A 20242-nucleotide genomic window follows, 5' to 3' on the forward strand; every position below is an offset into this window, starting at 1 on the left:
CATTCAATTTAAATTACTCTCTTTGTTTCTTACTTTAAAAAAGCAATAATCCTTCCATAAATGGTGAGCTGGATTTACACTTCTTTTTAAGTTTATAAATTGAAGTCTGGAAGTAAGCAAAGTATTTCAATATACCTTGATCTTAATTTATTTATTTTTTGTGTGCAGCTCTACCTAAATATGGCTGACCAAAAGCTTCCTCCCGCCAGCCTTGTGGTTCCTCTGGACTTCGACTCAGTTCAGACTGTTCCTGAATCTCACTTATGGCCTCACCCCGATGAATCATCGCAGAAGATCGAATCGGACAAAATAGTCTCGCTCCCAGTTATCGATCTTAACGACGATAATGTGTTGGAGCTCATAGGGAAAGCCTGCGAGGAGTGGGGAATGTTTCAGTTGATTAATCATGGTATCCCGAAAACTCTAATAGCCGAAACCGAGGAGGTGGCTCAATGTCTTTTCTCTCTTCCAAAAAGCCAAAAGATGAAGGCATTACAGGTTCCTGGAACCTCTACTGGCTACTGCATAGCTAGATTTTCGAAGTATTATGAGAAACTTATGTGGCATGAAGGATTCACCGTCATAGGTTCTCCAATTGATGATTTTAAGAAACTCTGGCCATCGGACTACCAACGGTTCTGGTAAATTCAGGTTTATGTTTAAGTGATTATTACTCTAAATCCCAACAATTTTTATATGCCCTAATTGGATTCTTACTTTCTTTTTCTTTTTCTTTTTTTTAATGAAGTGATAAAATGGAAGAATACCAATTGAAAATGAAGGCTTTAGGTGATAAACTAATAAGGTTAATCTTCAAGTTTCTTGGCATCTCCGATGAAGAGATGGTGAAATTGTTGTCTTACATTGACCCGACCACCGGAAAACCCCACATGCTTTTACGCTTGAACTCGTATCCGCCATGCCCTGATCCAAGCAAAGTCATTGGCCTCGCGGACCACACTGACACCTCCTTCCTCACAATGCTTCACCAAGCACGCAAATATGGGCTACAGATCTTCAAGGAGAAAGAAGGCTGGATTCCGCTGGCTCGGAGGAGTGACACTCTCATTATTAACATCGGCGATTTACTCCAAATTATATCGAACGGGCAGTTTCATAGCATTCCTCACCGAGTGATGATACAAGAGACTGAGGAGACTACGATGTCGATGGCATTTTTCTATTATCCACCAAGTTATTTAAACGTAGCACCTTATTGTAAGCCATTGAGTGAAACCCCACAGACTCCCATTTATAAAGGAGTGAACGTGAAAGAATATTTCGCCATCAAAGCTAACAACTTGGGCAAGGGAATTGCTGCCCTAACGATATGATGTTTCATATTGAAGCCCTCTTGTTTGCTTCATTTTCAAAAGGGTTTTCAAAAAATAAGTTGTTAAACTGTTCATGTTGGGGCAGATTTTAAATGGTTTAGTTTGATGTTCATACACAGCCATGCAATAAATATGGAAACTTGTATGTAATATTCATGTGTTTGTGTGTGTTTTTAAAAAAGAATTTAATTTTCTGTCCGTTCCATGCATGTTCAAATCCCTTCTCTCTAAAAGCCAACCAACCATTCAATTCTAACCCATTTATATCATCTTACTTTTGAAATTTTTGGACTCTATACATTTTAGTATATTTGTGACACTCGGGTAAATAAGAGGTACATGAATGAACCAACACCATATTCGAATGTGAGCGATCCTGAAGATATGATGACTAAGAAATGCTTAAAAGAATTTAAACTTACTACTTATAACAACAAGGTGCACCTTTCTTTTCGGTGACTCTATTGTAGAACTTCAAGGTTGAGGGTGCTTTTGATAGGGAATCAGCCCAAGGGAAAGCTCTAATGCCAAATGATAAGGAAATCGGCCCAAGGGAAAGCTCTGATACCAAATGATAAGGGAAGTAAAATTCAGATTACCTTGTTGAATGAATATCTCAAGGCAAGAACACTTGTTTGAGATTCGAATCACTCCACAAGCAAGATTGATCAGATCAAGCTTGAATGATTCTACATATAACCTAAACTACGTAGAATTGCAAAGAAACTTAGTCATTGGCTAAGGGAAAGCACAAAGGCTCCTTTTACAACATTTTTCCAAGTCTATCTTACAAAGTTAACATATGGCTTTATATAGCCTTACGAGTTGTAACATTCATACTTTATGACTATAATTAGCCACTATGCAAATGTAACTTTGAAGTAAATAAAAAATCTTAAAATACATTAATGAAATACAATAACTCTAAATTACTCTAAATTGTAATTCGCCCAAAATTTATAACAATGAAGTTGTGGCATGAATTGAAATGTCTTTTGATAATTTCAACAACATTTTCTTCACATCTTCGTTGAAGTATATTGTATGATTGATGTCTCTTGGTTATATCAACTTTACAAATCTATGTTGGGTGACCTTTTGGAAATTTTTCTAAGAGGTGAGTGAGGACAAAATATGCTAAAAGAATTTATCTGTGGATAGTCTTCACTCTCAAAAGGGGAATGTATATCGTATTTGAATTCTAAATCCTAATCCAAATCGTAATAAATGTTATTAAAGTGATACCTCTCTCACTAAAATGTGGTTCGGAGATAAACTAAGACAGAAGCTGATGGACATGAGACACTAGGATGCATGTAACAATCCATTAGTCCACTAACTTAGTTTGTAACCAATTTTATAACAATTTAGTATTTATATTTTAAAATTTATAACAATTAAATCTTTATCATTTAAATTAAGTTTGAAATAGAATGAGATCTCTTACCCATGTAGATCAATATATTAATTATACATTAAATGTGTTCTTAAACTTTAAAGACAGTAATCACATATAAAGATTGTCGCATAATATTAATAGATTTTTTTTTTTTTTATAATAGGGACAAAATGGTTATACATTTTAACCATAGGGATTAAATGGTTAATGCATAAATGGTTAATTTGCCTTTGCCATAAAAACTCTAAATCTATTTAGAGACTAATTTATTAATTTTACAAAGACAGACAAAGGTGATGAGGTTTAAATTAGGAACAAAATAATATTCTAATTTTTAACCGAACATTATTTTTTTAATTATAAAATAGGGTCCACCAAAGCTTATTTTAATACTAAAAATAAACCTTCCCAAAAAAACATGTTTATTACAAAATATGGAATTATATTTAAAATAATAATAATAATAATCCTGGTGCTTTGGACTATTTCATTAAACCTTTAATTGACCACTAAATAAACTCATTAAACCTTTAATTGACCACTAAATAAACCTTTAATTGACCACTAAATAATGTTATTTTAAGACACCATTAGATCGGATACAAACAAAAATGATTCTTGAAATCTCTTCACAATCATCATTTATGTATTCCATTTATGTAATTAAATATTAATTTTCCTATTACAAAGTCTAGAGAGCAAAATATGGAAAAAATGATTAAATTTTTTGTAACATTATCTAATTCAATTCGTTTAAGTTATTATTTGTTAATTTCAATTAAATATGGTTAGTAATCTAGTGAATTAATTCATTAGTAATTACTCATAATTATACATATATAACATACTAATTTATACCTAATATTATAATATTAAACTATATTATAAGTTGCTAATATCTAATATGATACTCAAAAGTAGGATGAAAGAGTTCAAAAGTATTAACTGACCTTTGTAGGTCACAAGATGAACACAATAAGCACGGTCGTAATCTGATTTTGAGGTTTTCTTCTAATGAGAATTAACAACAGAAGCCTCAAATTGATCCGTTCCCAAAGGGATCTTCAATTACTCCACAATATTTTTTAAAAAACACATGCATCGATATGTGTTTGTTCCTATCCGAAAGGCTCTATCCCGTTAGATTTTCATACAATTGCTCTATCCCTTGAAAAGTTGGGTAATTACATATCAGAAATCATTAAGGAGGGCTAATATTTTCACATACCGGCTTTGAAGTTGGAACGGGGCAGGGCAACACGTTTTAAGTTGATCAACACTATTTTGAAGTTCCTCTAACAAAGACCAAATTGAATGAAGGCTTACACAACAGAAGCATGGGTAATGGTTAAAATCTGTTCACGTTGAAGTTTGGGTCCGAAGTTTCACGTTCTTTGCACATTCCTCCTGGAAAATAAAGAAAATAAGCAAGGACAGGAGTGGTTTAAGAGGGATTATACTTCTATGGGAACCTTCATGTATCAAAACTGAACAGCCTGGTCTAAATGTTTCTGCTCATTCAATGAACTGCCCCGCTGGGTGAAGGGTAATTTTTAATAATTTAATTTATCAAATGAAACCACCTTAGTTACCACAGAGATTTGAACCTCTAATCTCTTAGTCGTGGATAAATGTCTTAACCAGTTGAGCTATGTTTAGTTGGCACAAAAAAATATAATATCAATCACAAATCACAACGCTATAGTGGTCACCTGGAAAGCTTTTAAGAGTGCATAGCAACGTCTTTGCTCTGCAGTTGCTGCAGCATATTTCTCTTTCAAGGCATTGCAGACCTGCTGCTCTTCTTGATGAGAAAGAAGCACCTTATCTAGTTTCTGCATATATCAATATCTATTAAACTGAGATAAATAATAATACTAATAAAAGACTACAACTCAAGAACGTCCAATAGTATAAGAAAGGGAAAATTATTTATTCCTCTATACTTAGCTCAGTTATCAATTTTAAACTCAATTTTAGTTTCATAAATTGAAACTTGAGCTTAAATAAAATTTAAATTTTAGTTTGGAAATTTTTTGCTAGGTTTGATCTTTGTGGCTCTTTTATATTGGTTACTTCAATGACAATATCTAATTTAGAAGTTATTACTTTCACCAATTATAAATCTTCATTAGAGTTGGTCCACTCTGGTATGTCATAAGCTCAACAATGGAAACAAAAAGTACCTGTTGAATGCCTTTCAGAATTCCCTCCATGGATTCGATAAGTTCCATTTGACTCATGGAGTTGGCTATGGCATCTTGAAACTACAAAAGTTGAGGGGAACATCAGTAACAGAGTTTCTTAAACAGCCACCAAACTTGTCAACGAATGGCAACAAAATTATTGATGAACACGGCACGTTGGTGTTGATCGCCTAACAATTGATTTATCTTTCTGGATATTAGTTTATGATGTCTCAAATATGTGCACAGCAATCACGTCTAACTTATAGTAACACAACCTCACAGGGCCACAATTGAGTATAAACTGACACATTAGCCTGGAAAACAGTAACAACCACAGCTGCTATCAGAAATGGGAGTGTCAAATGACTAGTACATTCTAGGACCAACATCACATCCCACCAACACTAGATTAAGGTGGGACACGATAACATATCATTGCATGGGAGGTCGATACTAGATAAGTCCACTAAAAAATATTTTTAATCATGCGTTTCACATATCTATTGGCAATCCTTGCAACTGTTGGCTACAATTTATTTAATATCTTTAAAAAAAAAAAAACTATTACAGCATAAGGATTCGTACAATCTATCCTTCAAATGGGAAACAGAAAATCTCACAGCATACAACAAAACTGTACTTGCTTTAAGAGAAATTCTTTATGCAGATAAATAGTGTGTATATAGACGCCGCCTTTTTTCTTGTTGAAACGACCACCATCACTAGCCCCAAACATAAAAATAAATAAAAATTAAAAAAAAAAAATCATCACAGAAGACGATGACAATAGTCTTGACCAGATTACCAAAAGGACGAAAGGAGGAGGCTGGACTAAATGTCCCAAATAATCGAACTAGAAATAAAAAATCCAAATACGAGCAATAAATTGGCAGATAAAAGGAACAAAATTTAACATGCAGAAGAAAGATGAATTATTCCTAGTGCACCCATTACAAACGAAAATTCATACACCTTGATAAAGGAGTCATCATCATATTAGCAGTCATGGAAAATAGTTCCTTAACGTATAGATACTGAAAGAAATGACAAAAGTGTATACTTTTAATGATCATTAACCTGTGAACTTATGGAATTCAACAAGGATGTCTCCTTCAACATCAGATCCTTTATCTCCAAGAGCGCATTGTAGGTTGCATAGTATCTGCGTGTTTGCCTATGTTTATCCTGCATGATGGAACATCTTTAGCTGAAGAGTAAAATATCATCATCTGAAGAAGTTTGACAAATAATATGAATCAAGACAAACAAGTAGTTCATGGAAAAAAAAATAATTGAACCTGGATGTTAATGAATAGCTCTGAAAATCGGCGCTCGTACCTGCAAACTGAGATTAAATCAGAAGAGGATGGCTTTCCAGCTAATGTAAAGCATTTAGAAGTATTTCAAAGTGCCCATGTGAACATTTGAGAAGAAAAAAGAAGTTCAGAATTCTTCGAGTTGATAGCACAGAAATTTAGAAATTCAGAAGTCAGAGTTGAGGAATAAAGAAATGAGTGGAATGTGTCCACATCTAAAATTGTGTACCACGTGCAATGAACTGGACACTATCTTTAACACAATGCAGTCAATTTGTGATGGGAAAAATAGGGGGGGAAAGAGAAAAAAAAATCGTAGCTCCATACACAGGCATGTGATGGAGTGGCCATTAGTCCAATGGTTGAATAGACATGATGTAAACTCATGTCTTTAACGTCATGGATTCAAATCATGGTTCTCACCTACCAACAATATTAAACATACAAGTCTTTTGAAATCAAATATTGTAGAATCAAGAATGGTCTCACATAGAATAAATAGAATGCAGGTAAAGCTAAAACAAAAACTCATGTGTGTGAATGTATATATACAAAGAAGAAGAAGAAGATGAAGAAGAATGACATAGACATGCCACCACTACTTCGGTAAGAAGCTGCATTCATCTCTGCATGCAATTAAGAGCATAAATAATAATAATCAAAGCAAGAATGAAATGGGGCACTTATTTGAATATATATCAACTAAATGCTCCTTAGTTTCCAGCCATTCCCAGAAATAGGAGTTTTACATGTTGCTTCTGCATGGTCGTAATCCAAGACTAATCAACAGCCAGAAATAGATCAGATAATGAGACCTCGCTGAGGCTATTTAGATTTCGCCATCAAGAAGGTACCGAGTTAGAGGCTGAGAATTGTTACTGACCTAAAGATTAAGTTTCACTTCTCAAAATGAAGTTCTAGTGTTTTAAAAAGCACACAAAAACTTCATTAGGTCCTAAACTTTTAAGCAAGATATCAGCCGCAGCAGCTCAGAAAACTGGATAAGTGTCCAAGATCAACTAAGGAATTCAAACTACGACCAAGAAAAAGTGACAACAATGCAATCATCGCTGAGAAGAGGTACGACAATGCAATTATCACCAAGAAAAATTGAAGATAATATCATATAATCATCTAGAAACAATGAAGAACAAACAAAATAATTTTTAGGAAGGAAAAACAGAAGGAGAATAAGAGAACAACAAACTGGATGAGTTCAGTTTGGGTTGGCACATCGTCAAGAAGCCTCTTTAATGCAAGTGTTTCCCTTAATCTTGAAGCAAGTGCCTATAATAAAGATAAAATACAGAGTACTTAAAGATAAAATACAGAGTATTAAAGATAAAATACAGAGTACTTACAGTCAAGATAAATAGATCAATGAATTGACTAGATCTAATGCAAAAAGGATAAGGATTCAATTATGGAATTTTGAGTGATAGACAAAATCAATCATGACATGGAATGGCTTCAAGCCTTGATTTTGAATTATTCATGCATGAAAAGGAGAACACAGTAAAAATCTGCTTTGGGGAGAAAAAAAAATTTACCTTCTTTACAGAATTCAATTCCTCCTCAGATTCACTGATAAAATTATCTAAGCTATCCAAGAAATTTGAGCATTCGTGGTCTCCAGTTAATCTTCCCTCCAGCTCGAAAATCTCAGCTTGCAATTTAATACGCTGTGCATCACATGGAGATAGGAGTTCAGATTCCTGCTTTCCAAGATCCTGAAACAAACCAAGGTGCATTTGAAACACAAAATTATAAGTTGTATATAAATATAACTAGAAACACAAAATGATAAGTTGCATATAAATATATTACAAGAATAAGTTGAATAAAAAATGGTTGATAGTTTTCAAACTCAAAGAATGCGGGTTAGTTGTGTATGTGTGTGTGTGTGTTTAAGTAATTATGCAATTTAACATTACAATGTAGAATAAAAAAGAAAAGGAACTTTTCAAAATGACTACACTTTCAAGCCAAACCCCTTGTAGCATCAATTTCTGACATAAGTCGGAGCCCACGCCTCCATCACAATTTTTTAAAATTCTTATATTAGATGAGCCACAGAGGTAAATTGTGATCATAGATGGCATATACAAATAAAAAGATATGGATGAGAAAAAAAACCTACACTGAATGCTGTTCCAATTCAAGTATGGAAGATGTTTGGAAACAAAAGCTTTAAAACACAAATCTGATAAAGCACAAGAAAAGAAATTGGTAAAATACATCTTGCATGTGAGAATGCATGGTATTAGAAACAATATGATAGCTGTCAACAGAGAGCGAGGAACAAAAAAAAGTTCTATCCAGATGGTTATTAAACAGAAAAAAAAAAAAAAAAAAAAAAAAAAAAAAAAAAAAAAGTTTAGTTGATTTAAATAGAGAAAGATACTTCAAAGAACCCTGAAAATGTTCGAGAAACTTTTCCCAAGAGATGTCCCTTCAGTGACTAGCACTCTTCAACTAAATCAGAGAAAATATAAAATCTTCAGCCCCCTTAGGAGGAACAGAAAACCGGTTTAGAATAAAATTGTAAAGAAGGACACTACAGAAAATCACAAGAACTACAAACGAAATGCAGAGGGACGATACTATTCAGCGAAAAAATAAGACTGTAAGTGCAGAGCAAAGGTGCAGACCTCCAAAGTCTTCAAGCATGACATCAAATTCTGCACCACATGATTAGCATTCGCCTTACTGACTCTATCCTGTAAAAATTGCAAGTCCTTCACCACTGCAACTTTCTTCTGGTTCTAAATACCGGAAATAACGAGAAAGAAATTCATCAAGGGAAAAAATTTCTTAAGAGAAAAAACTGATAATTATGCTTGATAAATTATATTCTAATATACGCTTTTTAGTGATCTTGAGTACTCAGGACTTCAAACAAAAGCCGTGATAGATCCTATTATACACTTGAAAAGGAAGAAAAAAAGGAAAAGGAAATGATTTTTAAAAACTCCGACCAGTTCATCCACGTCCTCCTTTAGTATATCCATTGAAACTCCATTGTCGGAATCCACCTGAAGGGATTGTAAACATTTGTTTTCCTCAATCAAGCGCTCACTGCAAGTACCCTGTGATTTCCGGTAAGTGAGCGCCACAGCAGTATGAAATCAGACAACATACTGAAAACATCAAGACTATTTTAAGAACTCTCAATACTACCAGCAAAAACACGCCGCAAGTCCAAGCCCAAGTTCCTAACACAGAAATGATATTTACCAAACCTAACCATCACAACTGATACAATACAAAGACTAAGTACCTGGCTCTTGATCGCCTCAGACATTACACGGACCACTGATGCGGATGGAAAGCAACCGGACGAAGGAAAATACGACCTCTACGGAAGACACTGTAATTAATCGTACATGATCGTACATGAATCACAACGATATACAAGTCATTCTCCGATCAAATTAAAACTCATTCAATTCTCTAAAATCGACGCTAACAATTAATTTATGATTCGAGAAGTTCATCAGAAAGTTCCGTCCCTCACTTTCAGCATGGAAATGGTATAAAAGGAGAGGGATGACATCGAATTGATAATGCACACCTGTTCCGGTTTGATGCAGCAGAGAATGCCGGAAGCCAGCTTCTCGAATGAAGAAATCACGGATTTGCGAACGCCGTCGAAACTGATCGAATGGCAAAGGCCAATGTCGCCTGAAAATGGAACTCCGATAAGTCAATAAAATTGCTAATTTTATATGAACTGCTTAGAAGAGGATCCTCTTCTTCTTACAGGTGATCGGCGGGCAGAACTATGGATCGGAGCACCATCGCTTCGTACTGGGCCGTGACTTAAATGGGCCTGGCCCATAAGCAGGTCGATACATCGCTGAACTAAATTCGAAGAAAATTGGCAAAAATAGCCAATAAAATAACTCCATTTTTATCAATACTCTAATTTTGCGAAGGGTATATTTGGAATTATACTCTAATTTTGTGTTAAATTTAAATTAATGTATTTTATTCGTTTAAATTTTATTCTCCCTTACAATTCAAATCATTATTTAAAATTATTATTTATCTTAATTACGTTTTTAATGGCGTATTTTCTTAGTTTTTGTGTTAAATTTAATTATACCTCTCATTACTATTTCATGGATTTTATTATTGGTAATTCATTTTTAAAAAAAAATTCAATTTTTTGGAGTTAATACTATACCAAAATTAAAATTCAAAAATTTTTAAAATGCCCTCAAATTCTTTTAAATTAAGCTCAATTCAAATAGAATTTTTAAATTAAGCTCAATTCAAATATTGTTCGCGTAATTCTTTTGAAGAAGCTATATCAAGAAACCAAATGTATACTTTCAATCAAGAAGTCAGATGTTCTCGAGAACGGGCTACACGTAACTCATAAAAAGCAAGCTGAGCTCAATTCGTTTAAGCATATATACTTGTTCAAAACTCTCCCGAGAACCGAAAAAGGTAGGGGGGGTGTAGGGCTATTGATCAACCATTGAAATCATTTCCACTACATAGCCTTTCTTTATCATAAATGATAGAACCACTTTTCCTCAACATTCAGCTTTATCAAACACAACTCATTTCCCTTTTGCCTTTTTTTTTGTGGTAAGCTTTAAGCCATGTTCTTGCTCTCTCTAGTACATCAATAATGAGGCTAAAGGGTTTTCAGAAGAGCAAGGGGAAGAGTAAATAGTATACATTCTACCAGTGGATGGGAGTCCAATTACAAGAAGAACAGTTATGTCAGAGTTCATATTCTACTAAACCCAAAACAGGAACAAAAAACAAACAAAAATTACAAGTCCTGATAAATAAATAAAAAAAAAAAAAAAAAAACAAGCCAGTACCAGATCACTCACTGCTTTAGCTTTTAATTCTAGTAGTAGTGTGTGATGTGATGATTACCTTTTCTTCGTTTTCGGGTTTTCGTCTTTTTTTCTTTGTTTTACTTCCACAGCTTGATGAACTTGTCGTGGCTGGCTGAAGCGACCAGACCCGATGCTGTAGACCCTGCTAACGAAGATATTAAACCTTCATGAGCTGATACGAACATTGTCTTGTTCTCGGTCGTGTTCCAAAGCTCTAATGACTGCAGCAAAAAAATGGAGGTGAGAGGGGAATAATTGATTCATCCTTTGAAGCTTAATCAACAAGATTGGACTTGCCTGGTAACATCCAATGACCAGTAAACTAGATTGGATGGGATGAAAAACACACGAGTGGAACTTATTGCCGCTACAGCTCAAGTCGTGAATGGATTCGCCCTCGTTGCCCGAAGCAAGTGTCCATACTCGAACCGAATCCTCGCTAACAGATGCCAGGAACTCTCCAGAAGGATCCCAACAAAGAGAATTAACCGTTTTGGTGTGTCCCTATACTTAGAACCACATATTTCATCCAAAAAGGTAAGTTGATGGACATGAAATTTCAGAAACATAACTATGCAACAAATTGGCACTGAAAAAGCATAATGAGATGAGCTGTGACTCCAACAACATGGTCGGTCAAAGGTATATGTCTAAACTAATTGAGCTATATCGACTACTTAAATGAGCGGTTAAAAACCAAGAATAGGTGGAACAACTTCAAATATAAACAGACCTGAAACGAATGCAGACGAGCTTGTGTCTCAACATCAAAAATTGAAACGATATTATCTACAGCTGCAGCGAAGTATCTCCCGAGCCGAGGTTGAAATCTCAACTGGCCAGTGCCACCCTAATTTACACAAGCAATTTAGAAACTATGTACTAGAGCCAATATGCAAATAATTACCGATTTTTCAGCATCGACCAACAAAGAGCATGGAGAAAAGGATTAGTTACTTATAATAAACCAAGATACCTTGAATACTGCTGCACAGCTGCCATTAGTGATATTCCAGTATCGAATCTCACCGTCACCGTCACACGAGCAAATAAAGTCGTCCTTCTTTGGATGGAAGTCCAAAGACATAACAGATGCAGAATGTCCCGTAAAAGTACGTAGGGAATAACAATGCTGCAGGTCGAATTATAAAAATGTATGGTAAGCTTTATCCGTACTTGTGAATGTTATCTAGGTTATTTGAATGATGCAAGACCAATAATTAAGGAATAAAGACTCGAGAGAAAGACAGATAGATGATCACTAACATTGTCGGGATCCCAAACCCTGACTGTTCGATCGAACGATGATGTTGCGAGACGGGGCATGCTAGGACTAAAACGAACATCAGTGATCATGGAAAGATGTTCTTCAAGTGAAGTTTTCGGTTTTAAATTTTCTGTGTACCACAACACGGCCTGCAGAACCATCATAATAAACCCGTCAAATACGACACATGGATTGACCAATGCTGCAACCAATAACAGGATCTTTGAAATCTTACATGCAATATTTTAACCATAACACTCTTGATATACAGTACAGGTCATCGTCATTGGGTTCTCACCTTTTTATCATGGCCACCACTAGCAAGCAGTTTTCCATCCGATGAAAAGTGGCAAGCGGAAACTTTGCTCGTGCTTGCTCGAACAGAATTCACCTCCGTAAACGTGAATCCTGAAGGTTAAATTCACTCCTTAAAGATAAAATACAAAAAAGCAGACCAATCTCAAAAACAATGTTCAATTATCTAGAGGTTAATTATCCATTTTTTATTCGTTCAAATCGCCGATTAAGATATGTTAAGCCAAGAGACAAAGTCCAGAGATGTACGCATGGTGCGGTGCCACAAAGCATCTAACAGGGTCTTCTAGAAGTGCTTGTACAACTACTATATCACTCGGGGCAGATAAAATACTAGTCACTCTCAAATATTCATTTACTTACTGGCAATTGCAAAGAAACAAGCAGAAGAATAAGAAGAAAGCAAGGTATAGCATTTACGCCACCTTTTCCACCATCCATACAGCGCCCTACAGGATCTCGAGGGTCCGTATCATCATGGGATAAAAAAGAGTCGACGTTGTCATCAAGAGACCCATCCTCCACAAAGCGTTCCATATCAGCCTGCAATTCAATTTCTTTATCATCCCACTGCCAAAATGGAATGCCAATGAGCAAGTGCAAAAGGAATTGTTTATAATTCCTTTGATACAAACAACTACCAAGCTCCACCTACCAACTGATTCGAGGGGGATGTAAAAGTGCCAGTGCCGTCGCTGCTGAACATCATCAAAGGTTTAGATGAACTACCACTGTGAGGCAAAGCAGGCATTGAGATTGCATCTCCAGGTGTGTGAGTTGAGGGAGTTGAAGGAGCAGAACTTGGGGATGGACCCGCTGTATTCGCTGTTCCTGAGCTATTTGCTGGACCTGAAGACGACAATGGCTGCTTCCTTTTTCTCCCAGGCTGATTTTTTGAAACCTGTAAATGAAATGTCGAAAAAAAAAATTAAACCCAAATTAAGACGGAAAATATTAACATATACTTCATGGATGTATAATAGACAACTGACGCCAATCGTACCATATGACCTGTTATCAAATTCACAAAAAGGGAATTATCAAAATGCCAGCCTAAACATCCTCTTTGTCATATTACTAGCAAGTATCATCAGTTGAACGAGCGAACGGAGAATATAACTAAACAGAACAGATACACACAGACGAACACGTAACATTAATATTTGAAATTACAAGAGGCACTCAATATCATGCTAGAGACAACCTGTTAACATTCAAAATGTATCGTAGAAAGATACAGATGATTTAGCAACAGTAAATTGACTGGGCAATGATCAATATTCACTACCAAACCTGATCATTTCCACGAAATGAGTTTGTCATGCTACCATCCATGGTGACGCTGCCAGCACCCCCGATTTTTTCTTGCTGGTGCATATTGTGGTTTGAACTTTGTGATTGCTGATTTGAAAGAGAATGCTGCTGTTGTTGTTGTTGTTGGCTGCTATTCTGTTGCTGCTGTTGTTGCTGCTGCAATTGAGCCATTTTAATCTAAGGAAAACAAGACATGCTTAGAAAACTGGACCACGAAGTCTATAATGTGCGCTAAAACAAAAACTGAAACCGTCCGTAAAAAAGTAATTGGCAGAGTAAATTAACACCTTAATCATCATGTCATTGTTGTCTCCACGGGGCAGGAGAGGACTGCCAGCTTGGAGAGGAGATCCAACATTTGGAACAACATCACCAACAGAATTTGGAAGTCCATCTTTCGTCATTCGACTATTCAAAAGCATTCTCAATCTTCTACCATCATCGTTAACAGAAGGTGACGTTAAATTCTGTTGTGCGAGCATAAGTTGTTGTTGGTGTTGCGGTGTCAACATCTGAAGCTGAGGAAAAGGTTGAGGAGCCTGTATGAAAGGTTTTGGTTGCTGAAGGATCCCAGAACGTAGCTGCTCGAGTCCCTGTAAAAGAAAAAGGGGAAAACGAATGAGAAACCCCATCAACTTGGAATCCATACATTTTACACATTACTGTATTAAAAACATACAGTGAGGGGCCATCCCTTTAAGGTCAAATTATTGCCACCATGATTTGATCCTGAAAGATATTTTCATTAAAAATGTAAGACGATTTGACGATTGAGTGATTAAGACACAGGTTTCAAGGATTCCAATCACAATGTATTAACACGGTAAGTCCTCGAAATATCAAAAATTTGACAGTACCAGGAATACCCATCAGTGATCCCTCAGCTCTAGGATTCAAAACTGGGTTGATCTCATTCTTTATATCCTGCATTTACAAATTTTTCAAGAAAACGGGAAACAATATAGCATATAATGAACTTAATAGAAGTACCGTACCGGTGTGGAACCTGGCAATTGTTGGCTCCTCGATTGAACTTGAGGAGACATTCCCCCAGCTGTACCATGTAACACTTGCCTGTAATTAAAATTTAGAACTCGTGAGCATCACGATAGCACACAGGCATCCAATGCAACGGTTAGTGACATCCAACATGCAACTCTTAGGAATTTCTACAGATTCTCATCATGCAACAATATTAATACCTAAGTTACTTCCTCCCATGAAACTAAATATAATTATGTAAAATATCCCATCAAATGTAAATCAAACTCATCAATAATCAGTAAGAAAGTCTTTATATGTGCATGGTCGTTGTTTTCGTTTTACGTGAATGCAGTGATAATGAAAGAAATATCTACGAGGAAAGCACCCTGACGACTGGCTGGTTGCTGCAGCTGACTTCAGAATCGAAGCATGATTTGGATCTAACAGCTGCCCAACATTTTCCCCATACCTTTGCTGTAAGATTTACAGAGGAAGAACAATAAGAAAATGTAACAAAACCTTTTTCTTGCCAAAAATCTAGCCAGTATACCTACTTTCATAGCCGCATCATCGAGTGAATCCCTCTGAAGGGGCAGTTTTAATCTGTCCTCATACATTTTTGTGGCCAATGCATTCACAGAACCGGGATTTTGGCGCATAAGAGGATCATTTCCAACAAAACCATTTGAAGTACCATTTAAGAGTTGGGCTCCATCTCTCCGCTGCTGTTGCTGTTGCTGAGTCTGTTGTTGTTGCTGCTGTGGCTGCTGTTGCTGTTGATGCTGTTGCTGTTGTTGTTGCTGCTGCTGCTGCTGCTGCTGCTGCTGTTGGGCATGTCTCTGCATCAGTAGCATCTGCATGTGTTGCGGTTGCTGTTGTTGTGGCTGTGTTTGCTGCTGCTGCTGCTGCTGTTGATGTTGCTGATGTTGCTGTTGCTCTCTAGCTTTTATTAATTGTGTCTAGAAAGTTCATACACTGTAAGTATCTTTTGCAGATGAATTTGTCGACACGAGGGAATATTTCAATGGTTTTTATGGTATCAAATAATATATGTGCACTGAAACAGTGACTCTCTTTTCAAGAAGGGATTGTTCTCATCCATATATGTTACATTTCAATCAAAAACTTCGAAGAAGACACCGGGTTTGACCAATATAGACTTAAGTCAACGACGAACACATTCAACTCCAAAACGGTAACAAAAGAAAAGAAATCAATAGCTTAGAACAGCAATCTTATAACAAACCTCAATATAAGATGCAGCAACATCAGAGTGTTTCTCATTGGTTCTAGCAATGAATATATCCCAGAAAACCGACCACCATTCGAAAAGAAAGCCTCCAGGCGCATCGATCGCTGTAACCCACAACTCGAAAATCAATATCAACATCAACAAATGGTACAATACCACTCCATATTGAACCAAACAGATGAAAAAAAAAAACATCCAAAAACACTCACCCACAGGCTCCGAAGACACTTTTCCCTCTGCTTGGAAAGCCTGCGCAGTAGCCTTCATATCTCTTTTTACCAAATAATCGTGAATATACACATCTAACCTGTTACATAGCCATGCGCCGAGAACAACAACAAGAACAAAATTCCAAGTTAAAGGGTAATTGAAAATTCATATCCATTAACAAGATATGAACACTGAGGCATAAGAAATTAACAGACAAGTCATGGGGTAAATTGAAATCAAGTGATTAAGAGAAAACATGAACCCTAACCTAAATCCTCCAAAACGAAGTAATCCCAATGCCAAAGACTGGCGCGTAAAATTTCAAGAAAACAAATCGAAAATCGAAATTTATAATGCTATAAAGAAGCAACAAAATCAAAATTACAGAAACCCCAATACGAAATCAACAAAGAGGAGAGAAGAAACTCATTGAAGTAACAATAAAATGGGAATATGAAGCAAAACACACAACGAACTTACATTTTATCAGCTTCCCAGTTGGTTTGAGACATCTTTTTCGAATCCAAACAGTGGCAGAGTGATGGATAAAATCAAATAAACTGATAGATTCTTGAACAAACAAGCTTCTGCAGCTCTAAATGAGCTTTTCTCGGCCAAAATCACCAAACCCAGAAGCGAAAAATCAAAACCCTTTTCGCCAAAACCATAGAAGAATCCAGAAAAAAGGAAGAAATTAGCAAGAACTGCAGAAGGGAGAGAATCTACGCAATAGAATAGAAGCAGAGCCTCTGATTCCAGCAATGAAAGTATAGAGAATGTAAGGCCGTATTAATATTAATTTTATTATTATTATTACATCTACCATTTTTTTTTTTTTTTTTTTTTTTACATTTATATAAAATAATTTTTTATTTCAAGGAAGGATCGAAATAGATACCTGCAATCCAAAAACGTATTTTTGTTCCCAAGCTTTCTGCTTTTATTTCGAGAGAGCTGAAAATTTATTTTCCTCATATCCGTGGGCCTTCGACAAAATGAGACTATATCGTAATAATGCCTTTTATCCTACGAAATGACGATTATACCCCTCGTGAAAAAATCAATTTTTTCAGTATATCCCGAGGATTTTAGGTACAGAACAAAAAGGGTCATTTCGTACTTTCGCTCTGCCTTGATCTGCTCATGGCTTTTCAATATGGGGTTTGAACTTTACTGTAATTACAGAAACGCCCAATGATATTCTTTTCTTAATTGTAAAACCGCCTCGTGTATTGTTTTAAATTAATATTTGGTTCCCATGCGTTGCCTCGTGGTAGACGGTTTCAGGACTGCTTGTTGGTCTGACTCTGACCATGGTTAAGAAATTGCAGAATACCTAATTTGACCCTGTCTTTAATTTTCAAGTCTTTTCTTTTTTTTTTTTCTTTTTTTCTTTTTTCCTTTTTATGCTTAAATATATTTTGTGTCTTTTAAATGTTTTTCAACCAAATTTCAACTTTTAATTTATTATATTTATTTTTGGATGTCATGTCTTTTTCTGGTAAATTTTACTAGGTAAGTTTATTATTTAACCAATTTTTGTGGAGCTTTTCGGTAATTTATTATAAAATTGTTATATAATTCCTTATTTTAAAAAATATATATTATATTATTTATAAATTATTGTATGAGCTAGATGATAATGGTGAGCTTCGATATTCTTCAATTTGAATATAGTTTAATTTATATAAGACAGTCATGTTTTTAAACAATAAATTTTTTTTTCTTTTAACAAGATTGAGAATAAACTCTAGCACCGAGTAGCTTAATTTTCTATTCTTGAACGGTATCGACGTTTATTGTATACTTTGTCATTACCCAATATAGAATCACTCAAAATAAAATACATTTAACCCGTGAGTTTCCATGATTGAGTCATCGAGATAGAACGTGCACCTTGTTGATATAGGTAGTGTCTAGTGTCTTTAATCCTTTTAAGTTTTTCTTAATTATCCTATTTTTAGGATCGCTCTCATTCGGATGTGGTATTGGTTCATTCATGGACCTTCCAGTACTCGGGTGTCACAAATTTTGTAGCTATCCCTTATGTTGTCAAGGGTCGGAATCCAACATCTATGCCTTTTGACATGCTAGGATGTTAGGAACAATATACCTTCTCGTGATTTTACTTCTGATTTCACAAATATAACGATTATTAAATATTAAAACCTGATATAATAATGGTATTGGGAGTGTTGGAAAATAAATATAATTTTTTAATAATTTATGAATAAAAAAATGTGGTCAACGAGTGTACGATTAATAATTAAAGAATAAGAAGATATTCTTGGATATTAGATCATATTAGTGCAAAATGTAACACAAAATATCTTAATAAAAATAATGAATAATGACATGAGAACAAAATATAAACTATATAATAAAAAAATGTTGGAAAAAATAAGACAAGATAACGAGAGAATATAATAAATTATATTATTTTTATGGTTTTAAAAAATATAATAAAATTAAAATAAGAAAAAGGGAAAGTGAGAAAAATGTAATTAATGTTCTCGTAGGTAAAAAAAAAAAAAAAAAAAAAAAAAATAAAATAAAATATGAGCATGCATTATTCCATTATTTTTCACGCTCAATTTTCCATTTGCCACGTGCTCTATTCTTATTAGATAATTATTTTACCCTAAAATTAGTAGAGATATACCTGAGTTAGGTTAAGGGTTAGGTTCGGAAAATCTTTTAACCAGTCCCAGATTTCGAATTGATTGAGTTTGTGACCCAAACAACCTGAATAGAGTTCACAAGGCAATCTAATCCGAAAAACCCTCTATTTCTGCGTTTTGTTGAGTTGTTCGATTTTTTTAAATAAAAAAAGCATATTTATCTACCATACGTATTATATTAATAACTAAAATATTGAAAGCTACATTCACAACTCACAGTGCATCACTAAAATTGGTTACCAGCATTAAATATTATTGATTTTCATAATAATCTTAAAAATAAGATAGGGTAGAGTTGGATTTAAACTCTATTTTCGAGTTTATTGGGTTGACCCAACTAAAAATATTTAACACGAATCGACCCAATTTTTTTAATTTACTAAAAGTTCACCCCAATCCAACCATTACGATTTGGGTTAGATAGTCCAAACTAGTCAGATTTACCGATCATATGAACATCCCTAAAAACTAAAGGTGTCCATAGGTTGAATTTAGTTAGATTAAGACATTTTTAAAACCTAATATAAGTTAAGATTATAACAATATTTGAATATTAGGTATAATATATGAAATTGAAAGTTTAGAACTAATACAAACGTAACAAATTTATTTTTTTCGGTAGATTTTAAATACTTAAAATTAGAACATTATCGACCGTTGAGATGGTTAATGTTTCCTAACTCATAATTGATGAATTCATTGGCTATTGAATACGACACGAATTGCATTTATTTATCCACAAAATTGGTACAACATAAACGAGCTGAAATAGACGTATAAGGTAAAATAAATTTAAAAACACATATTCATAATTAAAGTCATAGCTCAAATTGAACTAGTTAAGCATGATTTTTAACAGATTATTTAAATTAATGAAAATTATTTTTATATAATTTTTTTGTCCGCAAAAAGAGATAACTAACAAACTCATTTATTGAATTTTGATGAATGAGTTGGATAAAATTTAAAGTATTGGGCCGGCCCATTAAAATTGGACTAAAACGGAGTGGGCCCATTAAAATGGATCCGTAATGGCTCGGCCCATTCATTCGCTCAGTTTTTACCGGACACGAACCTGGTTTTTCCATTTTTTTAAAAATTATTTTGAATTAGACTCAA

General features: G+C 34.8%; 3 protein-coding genes across 11 annotated transcripts; 1 reads left to right on the plus strand and 2 right to left on the minus strand.

The window, feature by feature from the left end:
• The first annotated feature begins 122 nt into the window (after positions 1-122).
• LOC111805116 (gibberellin 3-beta-dioxygenase 1-like) lies at positions 123-1543 on the plus strand. The gene is made up of 2 exons (XM_023690013.2): positions 123-641; positions 749-1543. Exons 1-2 carry the CDS (start codon positions 181-183, stop codon positions 1332-1334), a joined length of 1047 nt encoding a protein of 348 aa, XP_023545781.2. The 5' UTR covers positions 123-180; the 3' UTR covers positions 1335-1543.
• Positions 1544-3763: 2220 nt separating this feature from the next.
• On the minus strand, positions 3764-9987 carry LOC111806176 (paramyosin-like protein). 7 transcript variants are annotated; one of them, XM_087128024.1, is made up of 11 exons: positions 9813-9987; positions 9519-9596; positions 9217-9327; positions 8890-9003; positions 7789-7968; positions 7446-7525; positions 6221-6260; positions 6000-6107; positions 4920-5000; positions 4446-4568; positions 3764-4140 (listed from the first exon to the last, which is right to left on the minus strand). In XM_087128024.1, the coding sequence occupies exons 2-11, from the start codon at positions 9540-9542 to the stop codon at positions 4093-4095; spliced, it is 909 nt and encodes a 302-aa protein (XP_086984150.1). In that variant the 5' UTR covers positions 9543-9596; positions 9813-9987; the 3' UTR covers positions 3764-4092. The 7 variants fall into 7 exon arrangements, with proteins under 7 accessions (XP_086984150.1, XP_086984151.1, XP_086984149.1 ...); XM_087128025.1 differs by having other exon boundaries at positions 8890-8958; positions 9519-9608; XM_087128023.1 differs by having other exon boundaries at positions 9519-9608.
• A 925-nt stretch (positions 9988-10912) lies between these two features.
• On the minus strand, positions 10913-17432 carry LOC111805531 (transcriptional corepressor LEUNIG). Of its 3 annotated transcripts, XM_087128486.1 has the most exons (19): positions 17341-17432; positions 16923-17093; positions 16442-16539; positions 16227-16336; positions 15535-15939; positions 15366-15454; positions 14992-15070; positions 14854-14920; positions 14676-14725; positions 14284-14589; positions 13976-14173; positions 13338-13583; positions 13108-13252; positions 12666-12775; positions 12367-12516; positions 12077-12232; positions 11834-11950; positions 11398-11604; positions 10913-11321 (listed from the first exon to the last, which is right to left on the minus strand). In XM_087128486.1, exons 2-19 carry the CDS (start codon positions 16952-16954, stop codon positions 11178-11180), a joined length of 2709 nt encoding a protein of 902 aa, XP_086984612.1. In that variant the 5' UTR covers positions 16955-17093; positions 17341-17432; the 3' UTR covers positions 10913-11177. The 3 variants fall into 3 exon arrangements, 2 of the variants coding, with proteins under 2 accessions (XP_086984612.1, XP_086984613.1); XM_087128487.1 differs by lacking the exon at positions 17341-17432 and having other exon boundaries at positions 13108-13225; positions 16923-17217; XR_015422929.1 differs by lacking the exon at positions 17341-17432 and having other exon boundaries at positions 11139-11321; positions 11398-11609; positions 16923-17218.
• Between the last annotated feature and the right edge of the window lie 2810 nt (positions 17433-20242).

The sequence above is a fragment of the Cucurbita pepo genome, chromosome 11 (genome assembly GCF_057944985.1).
Source record: "Cucurbita pepo subsp. pepo isolate OVF chromosome 11, ASM5794498v1, whole genome shotgun sequence".
NCBI lineage: Eukaryota > Viridiplantae > Streptophyta > Magnoliopsida > Cucurbitales > Cucurbitaceae > Cucurbita > Cucurbita pepo.

Excerpts from the sequence above, each read along its gene's own strand:
- LOC111805116 (XM_023690013.2), top strand. The coding sequence starts at position 181 with ATGGCTGACCAAAAGCTTCCTCCCGCCAGCCTTGTGGTTCCTCTGGAC. Across the intron at positions 642-748 it reads TCGGACTACCAACGGTTCTG|TGATAAAATGGAAGAATACC; the intron begins GTAAATTCAGGT and ends TTTTTAATGAAG.
- LOC111806176 (XM_087128024.1), bottom strand. The coding sequence starts at position 9,542 with ATGTCTGAGGCGATCAAGAGCCAG. Across the intron at positions 6,108-6,220 it reads AGCTATTCATTAACATCCAG|GATAAACATAGGCAAACACG; the intron begins GTTCAATTATTT and ends TCCATCATGCAG. Across the intron at positions 4,569-4,919 it reads TTCTGAAAGGCATTCAACAG|AAACTAGATAAGGTGCTTCT; the intron begins GTACTTTTTGTT and ends TGATATATGCAG.
- LOC111805531 (XM_087128486.1), bottom strand. The coding sequence starts at position 16,954 with ATGTCTCAAACCAACTGGGAAGCTGATAAAAT. Across the intron at positions 14,590-14,675 it reads TAAAGGGATGGCCCCTCACT|GGACTCGAGCAGCTACGTTC; the intron begins GTATGTTTTTAA and ends TTTCTTTTACAG. Across the intron at positions 11,951-12,076 it reads GCTGTGCAGCAGTATTCAAG|GGTGGCACTGGCCAGTTGAG; the intron begins GTATCTTGGTTT and ends TGTGTAAATTAG.